Raw genomic sequence first — 11,694 nt, 5'->3', positions numbered from 1 at the left:
GCTTGGGCGCTTGCTTTGGCTTTGGCTCTTGCCCTTCTTCGTCGCTCCCTCACATACCGTTACAGCCTCCTGCTGCTCATCCTTCATCTTCTTATTCTTCCTGGGCTTATACTTGTTTGATCTGTTTTTCCCGTCTCAACTTACTTGGATGTTCACTACATCCAGATCCTTTGGGGAACCCTTCCCAGTCGAACGCTCTCTACCTCTCTTCCTTCTCGTCTTTCCTTCTTTCTTCCGCTTTCCCCTCTCATACGCCTTCTTTCCCTGACTTATGTTTGCGCCCGAACAAGGACCAACCCAGCATATTTGGACACGCAGCTGGATCCAAGCCATGGTCGCCTCGTAAAAGGCACGTTGGAGCCACCGACTGACATTCCGCCGGCTGCGAATCGATCCGCCGCCACGTTCTTCCTTACCTGCTTCGTTTCCGACTTCCAACGCTTTGTGAAGGCACCATCCTTCACTTCATACCGAACGAACCGAATCGTCTATACCATACCTGACGCAGCCCAACCAATCTACCAACCCTTTCCTAGACAGGGCGAGGTCGCCAGATCTGCACCTGCTCTGCTGCTGCTGCTCTCCCCGTGCCTTACCCTAGGTATCCTGCTCACCAACCAACTCGGTGCTAAGACGTTGCGGCGCTGCATCCCAGCCCAATCGCGTGGTCGCCCAAAAAGATTGCGCGCCAAACGACTGGCGTTGCCCAGTCCCGGTCATCGTTCTTGCAGGTCTTGCAGCCGACGCAGCGCACACGCTCCTGCGCCGCCAATAACGACTGCATTCCCGTCCTTCGGCTCCTCTAGATCCCCTGTTGCCGGACGCTTTTGCTCGTTTCTGTCGTACATCTCCCCTGTAACTGAAATCGCCGGGACCCCACCGACTAAGGCATTGACAACAGTGCGCTCGACGAGCTTGCCCAGGCATCCAGCATTCCCAGCATTCCAGCGCCGCTCTTCGATCCCTCTCATTCGGCGGCCTGCAGCTCAAGCGACCGAACCCAGCGAGGATCAGTCTCCTCGACCCAGTTATCACTCAAGCTCAGGACCACCGGACCCAGCCAACCCACGAACCTGCTCAGTCGTTGTCGGCCGTCCTGGCTGGACACGTACAGCATTGCGCCGTACCTGGAGACGTCTGTCTCTACGGAGGCACGCGGAGGGCCGGCCGCCTGGGGTTCAGCACCGAAGAGGAGGTTGCTCGGCGTCTTGAAGGACGATTCGTGACTCAACATACACACAGGCATAAGCACGAATAAAATGTCGGCCGAGGGAGCTTCCGCGCCAGAGGAGGCAGATGCAGCCCACGCCAACACCACTGCAACCGCAACCGCTGACGCCGCCATTGCCGACGCCAAAAACTTCGTCTCCAGCCACCAACTGCAGCACCCACAGCACCCACAAGACCAGGCACAGGCCCCTCCAACAGCGGACCTTGACCTGGGCTTCTCTGACGTCTCTAGCCCCGAACTTTTCCAACTACAGGCCCCATTCGATGTCGTAAACAACAACAACAATACCATCGCCGACACCGAAAACAACCACACAAAGTCGCCTGCAAGCTCGATCCGCAGCAAATCCGCATCTTCGCATCTTGCTACATCATCACCATCCGGCTCACCCAACGCGAACAAAGCAATCCAACCGCGCAAGCCGTCGCCAGGACTCGCTGCACGCCTCAAAGCACTTGGCTTGGCCTCTTACAAGAAATCAGCAGATTCGTCTCCTAACCTACCAGACAACGTCGGTCGCCTTCCCGAAGATCAACTCCGCCAACTCGACGAGAACCACAAGTCGAATTCACTCGACTCGATTATCCATCGCCGCGGCCGTCCTTGGAAGGGTCTCGTACATCACAAAGCCTCGGAGACACAAAAGACTCAATCCGTAACCTCAACCGAAGAGCCCGATACTGAGCCATCGCCGTCCGCCGCAGACGTTGCCCCGGGCGCGTCTCTCGTCCTACCCGAGATCACAACAACAGAACCGCTGGACATGGAGACACACAAGTACCGCCTGCCCGACCACACCAATGGAAATGGCACCAAGGTCCAGCTCGAGACACGACGAGAACATCTCGAACGTCAAAACTCCTCGGATGTCCCTCCTCCTCCACCTCCGAAGGACACGCCGCCTATTCCTCAGGCCGAGTTCACGCCTGATCTCTCCTCGTATTTCAACCCTAGCCACCAGCGCCCCGGCTCAATCTACACACTTTCCCGCGCCTCCTTTGCCAATCAGCTAGCACAACTCACTTCCCTCCAACTGCCCGACGCCGAGTCATTGTCTAGCAAAGTTTCCGCGATTCCAACCGCGCAGGTCGCCTCGAAGGCCCTCATCAACGCAGCTGAACAGATTAGGAGTTGGATTTACAAGGCGTCTGAGGTCATTGGTGGCTTGGATAGTGACGATGACGTCGAGTGGGCCTCCGCAGGCGGGCGCGAAGGCCTAGAGGAAGTCGAGAACGCTATCCATCGCTTTGAAGATTTGATCAAAGTCTACGTAAGCGCCATCGAGGAGCTGCAGTGTCGTCAGGATATTGCCAATGTTCCGCCAGCAGACCTCCACCGGGCAGTCTCTCAAATGGAGGCTATCATTGAAGAATGGGCCAACATTAAAGCGACGCTGAACACCGTGAAGGGTCAAGTTGAAATCGCCATGGAATGGGAAGAACTCTGGAACTCAGTTTTGGGTGATATCCAGACTGAAATGGACGAATTAAGTCGCTTGGTCTTCGAGATGGAGGAACGCCGGCACAAATCGCTCATCGCGGCTACCTCTGGCGACGGCGTTGACATTGGAGATCTTGAAAATATCGTGGACGACACGCCGGCGCCGCCACCGCCACCCAAGGTGCAAGCCCAGAACCGATTCTCCCTACCAGGCCTGGCTCTCAGCCCTGGGTCGACGTCGCCAGGGACACCTACGCTGTCGCAGGATGATTCAAGCCTGTTGGCTCTGTTTGCCCGAATGCAACCCTTGCGCGCATCACTCGATTTCCTCCCCATGAGACTCGCCGTCTTCGCTGCAAGAGCTGAAAAGTCGTTTCCTACAGCTTGTGAGGAGCTAGAGATGCGACGTGAAGGTCTGGACGGTAGCTACAAGAAGTTGGAGAAGGATGCCGAGTCTTTACGCAAGGAGCTGGGAGAAGATCGCTGGGTACTCGTTTTCCGTGGCGCCGGACGGCAGGCACAGAAGATGATTGAATCCGTCGAAAGATCGATGGTCAAGTTGAGAGAGGCCATTGACACCGGCATGCATTTGAGCAACCCCCCTGCGATGAGCAAGAAGATTGAGGGTTACGACGCCAAGAAGACGCATTATGGTCCTGCTATTGAGCGTGTCTTGGCCATCATTGACAAGGGTGTTAAGGATCGACTGACAGTGAACGGCGAGATTCTCAGACTACACGCGGAAATGCAATCCAAGTGGGAGTCAATCAAGGACGAGATGAGAGAAATGGATGTGGTGGTTGATGAGGTGCAAGCGGACAACCGCGGCCAGCAGTTGAGAGACTCCATCTCGAGCATGTTGTCGAATGATCGCTCAACTATAGGCAGTGGACGCGAGACTCCGGGCAGTTCGCCCCCTTCATCAGTCATCATGTCTAGCCTTGGCTTCGAGCCAATGACACCCACGCCCAAGATCAGGAACCGTTCGGCAAGCAGCAGCAACCTGCCGCAGCCTCCGGGGCGAAGACAATCCTCTTTGCCGACCCCATCTTCTCGGAAGACTCTGACCTCTCGTCTGTCAAACATGACTTCACGACTGGGTACGCCATCGGCCAGCAATGCTGGCAGCATTCCCCGCGCTCAGTCAACTTTGCCAAACCGCCCTCGGTGGAATGGCTCGACGAACACAGCAGATGTCGGCATTGGCCACAACTTCAAACCCCTTAGTCTCACGTCACCCAGCCCTTACGCTAAGAAAACATCACCCGTCCCTCGCCCGCCCTCGTCCCTGACCCCACGGTCTTCGTCACCAGGTGGTAGTAGGTTGCCATCAATTCGTGGTCCGCTCGGGCGAGAATCATCAGCTTCGCCCATGCCCGAGGACACGCCGACGAAGAGGGCCACTTCCAAGCTCTCGTTCCGTGAGCGTCTTGCCTCTCCTGGCCCTTACTCGCAGCGCACGCTGTCGAAACCGCGCTTGTCCTCGTCTTTGTCTACCTCTGGCCTGGAATCTCAATCTACTCGACGTGCATCTTTGCAGCCTCCCAGGACCTATTTGACCGCTGACGACAGGACACCGAGTCGTCCAGCCAGCTCTCTAGCTACCACTCGACGAGCCAGCTTGCTGCCACAGCCTAGAGGGCCAAGCTCAAATGGCAGAGAAACCTCGTTGGGCATCACGCCTCGTGGGGCTACCCGCAAGACTCTACCCGAGCTGTCCGGCAGCACTTCCGCTGCGAGCAGCAAACCCAGATGGAGGGGCTAGGAGTCTTTCGTCAGGCAAAAGAGGAGGACTGTCAGCTCGCCAGCAGCTCCCAGTGGTGCGGGTGCCAACGTGATGAGCAAGCCCCGCTGGCGGACTTGATACTTGATCATTCACAACGGAAATACACGAGGCCTCCAAGTAGTTTGATGAGAGGGCCTCGACAGATATCGCCTGAACACATCGTTACGACTCGATACCAACTTTGTACATATTCGACTATGCTCCCTAATGGCTCACGGCAGGGCCATTTGGACGACTCTTACTTCTATTGCTTTGCGGCATGGCGTCGGGTTAGGAACCGTCGGATGGCGTGTTTTCAGGAGCGGGGAAAAGCCTCTCCGGCGGTCTTGGTTTATTTATATTTTGATTTTATTTTGGAATGTTGGCATTATACCCGGAAGGTGGGCTGGAGTCTGGTCAATGGTGTATTTTGGGGGCACAAATGGCCTCCAGACCGGGCCATCCGTGGATGGATGGGAATCGCAAAGCCCCGTTGCCGGTCAAGACGCGCACCGTCATGTCCGGTCAACAAGGGGTATGAAATCGCTCAACCATACGCTACTACAAACCACCATTGGGGTTAAGAAAAAAGAAAAAGAGAATCGATTATTTTCGTTTGCTGCGATCGATGTGTTGGAACCACCGACGACATTTGTGGCAACTGAAGTGAACTTGGCTGGAGTATGTCTGGTAGTCGCGGGGGGGGGAGAGGTATCACAGCGGGGGGAGGACGTGGATAGATTGGCAGGCGGAAGACGTAAATTGATAATTCGCATACCCTAAAATGAAGATGACAGCCTGAGTGAATCGCAACATAGCACCACATCCCCCCCCGGTGATGGCTTATTGCTCGCGTCTTTTTGGGGATATAGACACGACGGAGGCGATGAGGTAGGTAGGCAGGGTCTGCTCAGTATAGAAATAACATCATACCAACGAGGGAGAAAATGGTTGGTTATTGTTAACATTGAAATGCCAAATGTGCCTACGCTGCGCCGGAAGAAGATGCCCTGCCAAAACCGGTTCGACGCCTGACCCGCGCGAACCGATATCATGCTTCACAATCGCCCACTCCGCCGCCATGAAAATATGCAGACGATCAAGTTTCTTCCCTTGCTCACTCCCTCCTGCTGCCGCTTCGTGACCATGCCATGTAATGCAGTGTGATAATTTTCCATCGTCGCCAATTCTGTTCGTATCAGACGTGTGCACATCATATACCCCTTTTTCTCTCTCTCGACTTAATGCGGCATCAGTCCGATGCTGCCGCCACCACCACCGCTCCTTCCACCGCTGACGCCACCTCTCTTACCGCCTCTAGGGAAGAAGTGCGTGACAGTCGAATTCCTGGAGCTGGAAGCCGTCGTCCCGCCGCTACTCCTTCTGCTTGCCCCGCCTGAGGCCTTCCTTTTGGTCACCCCTCCCTTCTTGTACCCTCCGCCAGAAGCTCTGCGGTATGGCTTCTTTCCACCGCGTGCGCCACCACGGCCTCGTGTGCCTGATGATCCTCGTGTCGGCGGAGCTGTCTCGAGCTCGTTCACTCTCATTTGTTCATTCCACGCTTCCACCTCTGGTCTCAGCGGTGGTGGCGGGCCATTGAAATACTTGGAAGCCTCCTCTTCCTCCTCATCGTCGTCATCTTCCATGTCCTCGTCCATGTCTTCATCAGAGCTGATCAAGTCAACAATGTACTGATCACCGGCGTCCATCGCCCCTATCATGGAATTGTAGTTGTCTCGGCAACGCTTGACCATGGGAATAAACTTGGTCCCGAACTTGTCAACCTTCTCGATCTCGATGCCTGGTATTTTGCGCATCTGCGGCAGTGTTGTTGTCCACCGAATAGCCATTTCTTGGAAGCTTCGCTCGGAGAAAAGCGGCTTCCGGAGACTTTGCGCGTTGCGCAGCTGCTCTTCGAGCTTCTTCGCCTCCTGCACAAAGTTGTGAACCACGTCTTGATGCAGTTCATCAAGATCTCCCAACCGACCGTCTGCCTCTATACGAGGACCAACGTCGCGAGAAGCGTGACTTCTGTTGCGAGACTTCGGCAAAGGCTCGAACGCGTCGTCTTCATCATCCGACATGACAAAGCCATCCTTTGCGTAGCCGTTTGAGTGCAAAGACAAGTCCTGCTCCTCCATTTGTTGCAGTAGCATCTCTTCCTCTTCGTCCGTATCGAAGATGGTTGCCATGGACTTGCCCTTCTTCTTATTCTGGATCCTTGCTTGAGCAGGCGAAGACACATTAGTCGAGGGCGGGACATGTCTGGAAGGCCCTGCGCCCGTGTCTACATCATCGGCCTCTTTGCTCTTCTTTGTTCGCTTTTTCGGCTTTGGGGCCGAGGATTCCCTACCCCTATCGGAAACCTGAACCGACAGCAACAGCTTGCGGCGCCCAGACAGAAACATATGCGCATTGCGACCAACCTAGCACCATGTTAGTCACGATCGTAGTGAGGGCGGTAAATTAAGCAACATACGATGAGGTACGGGATGGCAATACCAGCCCGCTTGTTCACCACGTTTGTCTCCTCGAGTGCCTCCTCAGCAGTAAGTCTGTCGAGGATGCGCTCAACTTCATGCTGTTTCATCCCCCGAGCTATCCCGTGGGCGTCGTCTGGGTCCTCGTCTATGTTCGGAGGGTATTTCTTTCCTAAGAGAATCTCTCGGCACTGATTGACCGTTAATTTTTCATGGTTTCTGATGGTCTGAATGGCGCCAACAGCCTTGTCAGAAAAGTCCTGCTGCTCAAAAACAGCTCCCGCTCGACAGTTGTCGCACGTCTTGTTGCACTCGTCTCCGTTGAATACCTCGCCAAAGTATCGAAGGATTTCGACACGGCGGCAGTTCTCCCGATTGTCGCAGAACGCCGTGACCCGATTGAGCATCGTTCTCTGCCGCTCTTTTTGGTCTTCATTGCCATCCCCGTCCGCGATCATCTTCCTCAAGGTGACGACATCTTGATATCCGAAATACAGAATGCAATCGGATGGGTTGCCGTCTCTGCCAGCTCGCCCCGTTTCTTGGTAGTAGCCTTCCAAGCTCTTGGGTACCGAATGATGAATAACGAAGCGAACGTCTGGTTTATCAATCCCCATGCCAAAGGCAATGGTTGCCACAACCACATGGATTCTGTCCTTCTGCCATTGCCTTTGAACGTCAATCCGGTCCTCGGGTGACATCTGTGCGTGGTAGTGATGGGCTAAAATGCCGTATTTGTCTCGTAGCTTCTCGGCCACCTGTTCAGATGTTTTCCTCGATAGCGTATAGATAATGCCACATTGCTGGTCGTACTTTGACTGAATGAGGTCGGCGATTTTGTGCACCAACTCCCTCTCCTTCCGGCGAACTTCATACGTGAGGTTCGGTCTGTTGAAACTCTGGCAGAACACCTCGCAATTATCCATACCCAGATTATGTTTGATGTCAACAATGACGTTCTGGGTTGCCGTTGCTGTGAGCGCAATAATAGGTACCGTGGGAAAGTGATTCCGTAGCTTTCCCAAGGCCTTGTAGTCTGGCCGGAAATCATGGCCCCATTGACTGACACAATGCGCCTCGTCAATGACTATACGAGCAAGTCGTTTGCCTGAGTGGAGCGTTTGCAAGGCCTTCATGAAGGAGGGACTATTGTTTAGCATCTCAGGCGTGACGTAGAGTAACTGGACGAACAACTCAGGGCTTCTCTCCTTAAAGGACGAGAAGATTTGGTTTCGCTTCTGAGAAGTTGTTTCACCGTTGAGGGATACCGCCTGGATGTTCAGCGCAGACATGTGATCGACCTGATCTTGCATCAGACTGAGCAGAGGCGAAACAACAATCGTGATCCCCCGGGTCTTCCCGCTGTTGATGATTGCCGGCAGTTGATAACAGAGTGATTTTCCTCCACCGGTCGGCATTAGCACAAAGGCATCCTTGCCAGCTAGAGTGGCATTGATAGCTTCAAGTTGATTCGGTCGAAACCCTCTCATCCTGAATCTGTCCTTCAAAGCCCTTCTGACATCCGGGGACCAGGGATGTTTCATCAACTCGGGTGGTATCGACAATTTTGCTTTAGACACTTCCCTCTTCTTCAAGGGTTCATGGGATTTGGGAGGCTGAGCGAGATTCCCTGATGTTGCAGTAAGGATGCTTCTCCTCTTGGAAGCCGTTTCCGCAGAAGACGAGTGACGCGATTCAAAGTCTTGCGCGAGCGCAAGCATGTCTGCGTCCGCATCATCGCCATAATCACTGGACATATCCATGGCGCGAGGGCGCGATGCTTTCACAGGACTTCTGCGGCTTGGCAACGGCCTAGAGATTGGCGGCTCAGGATCAAATGCGCCGAAGTCATCTTCAATATCATCCAGGTAGTTGTCTTCGAAATCGTCTCGTCGACTGGCTTTCGCAATCGGAGGGGCTGACTTCTTGGTGCTCTTGGGCACGGGGGGTTTGGACCGTGGAAACGGCGGCGGAGACCGATCTCTGGGGTCGGTTATTCTCGATGATCCGGGGAATTGTGTCTGATGAATGACTTGGTTGTCATTCTCCTCGGCTGCTTGTGCAGATCTCGACGCTCTGGCCGGGGTCCTGTGGCTAGGTTGGGTGCTCATTACAATAGCCTTAGACCTGCGGTAGTCGTCGATGAAAGATTCGCCGTCAATACCCACACTAGGAAGATGTCGCTCGATGGATTGCTCCAAAGCCCTAACTTTGTCTGACACTTCATCCAAACGAATCTCGTCCTGCTCAGTGTCGCCACCGTCACCGTAGGCCGTGGCGATTTGCTGTACAAGCACCTCTTTCTCGCCTTGAAGTTTCGCGTGCGACTTGAGGAGTTCGTATGCTTTCTTCAGGCAAGATTGCTGTGTCATTAACAACTCTTTCTCGGCTTTATGCTTATTGCGGTCTTCCCTTGAGCCATCCATCAAGACGTTCCGGAAGGTTTCGGAGTTGTGCACGAGCTTCTCCTGGATCATCATCTCCTTTGCCTTCATGGCGTCTGGGTTGTCCAAGATGAACTTCAGCACCGTGGACCTTTTCCCTTGCGAAGAGGGCGTCGGCTGTGATAGTGTATTCGTTGAGTCATCTTGAACAGTGTCTGCTCCGAAGCTCATTAGGGAATCATCCGGCAGCAATGTCGTTGGCTGCGGCCTCGAAGGAGTATCAGGCGCAACGAGCTCGTCTGATGAATCTGCACCTCCAAAGGGAACAGATGCCGGTCTGGAACGAGCTGCAGAGGCTGGCATGAAGTTACTTCGACTCGGTGTAGCTAGAAGCTCGGCGTCAAAATCCCCGTCATCGAACTCGTCATCTGAATCCTGTATTACCCGAGGCCGAGGACGTTGTTGAGTGGACTGTAAACCTGCCGATTTCGCCCGTTGATTCGACTCTGGACTGGAAGAAATCCGGAAGGCCTTGCTCGGAGTCCGTCCGATGGCATTCTGGCCACCAACAGCAATTGGGAGCCGACGTGGCGTCCCCCGTTCTTGAGGATCATCGGTCATCTTGTACGTGCGCTGGGTTCGGCTGATTGTTTGTGTGATAGTTCGCTCTTCCACCATGCCCTTGTCTGTATTCGCCCTTCGGATGCTCGATGGTATTGTCTTCGTGCTCTTAGCCGCTCGACTACTCTTTGGGGCTGGGGTGCCCAGTGTCTTGTAAATATCTGGAAACTCGTCCGAATCTGAATCCAAGTCTCCTGTCTTGCTCATCTCCGTACTCTTCCTCTTCTGGCCGCGCTTCGACAGCGGTTCTGGCCTTGAGGCCTGTGCTTCGTTCCATACCGTGACTCCTTCATCGAATGCTACCGAATCTGACGACAGGATCGTATCGTTACCAGTCAGGTCCAGGATTTCGTCGTCATCGTCAAGTAGGTCTGGTGTTGACACAGGCGCCGGCTTATGGCGTCTGTCTTGGGATGATGAAGGAGGAGCCGCTCGATTGTTTCGTGTACTTTCTGCATCTCCAGTTCGTTAGCAGGTGCGTTTTGGCAATCGGCATGCACAGATAGCCCACCTTGTTGCTCAAGTTGGGCAGTGATAGCTTGTTGAAAACGCCCACCGCTAGTGGTTGAGGATGGCGTCAGCAACTGCTGCTGCTGCTGTTTCACAGCCAAAGAAGGCTTCCTAGTCTTCGAGGCTGAGGTCAGTTTCGCCATAGAGTCAGCCTCTGCCGTTATCGCCACCCTAGAATCCTGCGTCGTCTGTTCCACCGCGTTGGAGGCATGAAATGTCGGTCTCGCATTCGTACGGCCAAAGTCTGATTGTGACACGGGTCGACTTGGAAGCTCCTGCTGGGATCCGAGGCCCCCAAAACGGGATTGTTGTGATTGTGACGGATCAGTGCCTGAAGGATCGCGGGCCGGCGGAAGGGAAAGATCGGTAGGTTTGCAGATAGAGATATTGCCGAGCAGCCAGGAGAGTTGATCCCCGAGGTTATTTCGAGTCATTTATTCGACGACGAGGGAAACACCTGGGGGTTTGCTAGGCGTCATCGGGTAGGTATTTTGAGGCGCAAATGAGGCTCTTTGGCAGTCGTCTACAAGGTTGGTCGTGGTGTTTACGCCGAGCTCTGCACTGCGGGTGTCAACCGCGTTTGGCCCCCACCCACTTTAGCTAGCGTGTTCGTCGCGTTCTGCCTTAGTCAGCATATCAACCTCGACTTCACGTGAATTGGCGTTGCATGACTCCCCGGGAAATCTTCGGCTTTTCCTCCTAGCGCGCGATCTAAGTACCATCCATTAGACCGACCAAACTCTAGGTGAGTGAAGTGGCTTAATTAATCTAGCTACGAGCGCCAGGCGCGCCTGGTTATAAAGTGGTGTAGCTAATCCCTTATATAAAGGTAGGATTTAGGCTAAGGTTTAGGCCTTAGGCCTAAGCCTAGCTAACTACTATTTTATACCTCCCTTTTAGTTAATACCTCTTATACTTTATAAAGTTATTCCTATCCTAAAGTAGTAATTAGATTAATTATATAACTATTAGCTTTATTCCTAGCTATCTCCCTTATACTTTCCTTTTTATATTAATTTTATTATTCTATTTTATTTTTTAAAATACTTCTAACCTCTAACTCTTAATTATATACTAATTATAATATAAAACTCTTATTAACTTTAAAATAACTTTAATATAAATTTAAACTATATAATCTAATAGTTTAGTTATTTTTAAATTATATAAATTTAAATTAAAAGAACTAATAACTTAACTTTAAAATTTTAAATTTAAATTAGATTTATAGTAATTAAGTTTATATTAAAGTTATTTTAAAGT

General features: G+C 53.0%; 2 protein-coding genes across 2 annotated transcripts; one reads left to right on the top strand and one right to left on the bottom strand.

Moving 5' to 3' along the window:
• Positions 1-1,259: 1,259 nt before the first annotated feature.
• Positions 1,260-4,436, top strand: GCG54_00004612 (uncharacterized protein; the record flags this gene model as incomplete). Its single annotated transcript, XM_045404658.1, has 1 exon — positions 1,260-4,436. One exon carries the CDS (start codon positions 1,260-1,262, stop codon positions 4,434-4,436), a length of 3,177 nt encoding a protein of 1,058 aa, XP_045262601.1.
• A 1,241-nt stretch (positions 4,437-5,677) lies between these two features.
• On the bottom strand, positions 5,678-10,865 carry GCG54_00004611 (ATP-dependent DNA helicase hus2/rqh1; the record flags this gene model as incomplete). The annotated part of the gene is made up of 5 exons (XM_045404657.1): positions 5,678-6,862; positions 6,916-8,278; positions 8,399-9,670; positions 9,806-10,373; positions 10,433-10,865. 5 exons carry the CDS (start codon positions 10,863-10,865, stop codon positions 5,678-5,680), a joined length of 4,821 nt encoding a protein of 1,606 aa, XP_045262600.1.
• Between the last annotated feature and the right edge of the window lie 829 nt (positions 10,866-11,694).

Source organism: Colletotrichum gloeosporioides (assembly GCF_011800055.1).
Source record: "Colletotrichum gloeosporioides strain Lc1 chromosome Unknown consensus_54, whole genome shotgun sequence".
Lineage (NCBI taxonomy): Eukaryota > Fungi > Ascomycota > Sordariomycetes > Glomerellales > Glomerellaceae > Colletotrichum > Colletotrichum gloeosporioides.
This window is presented reverse-complemented; position numbering and strand designations above follow the sequence as displayed.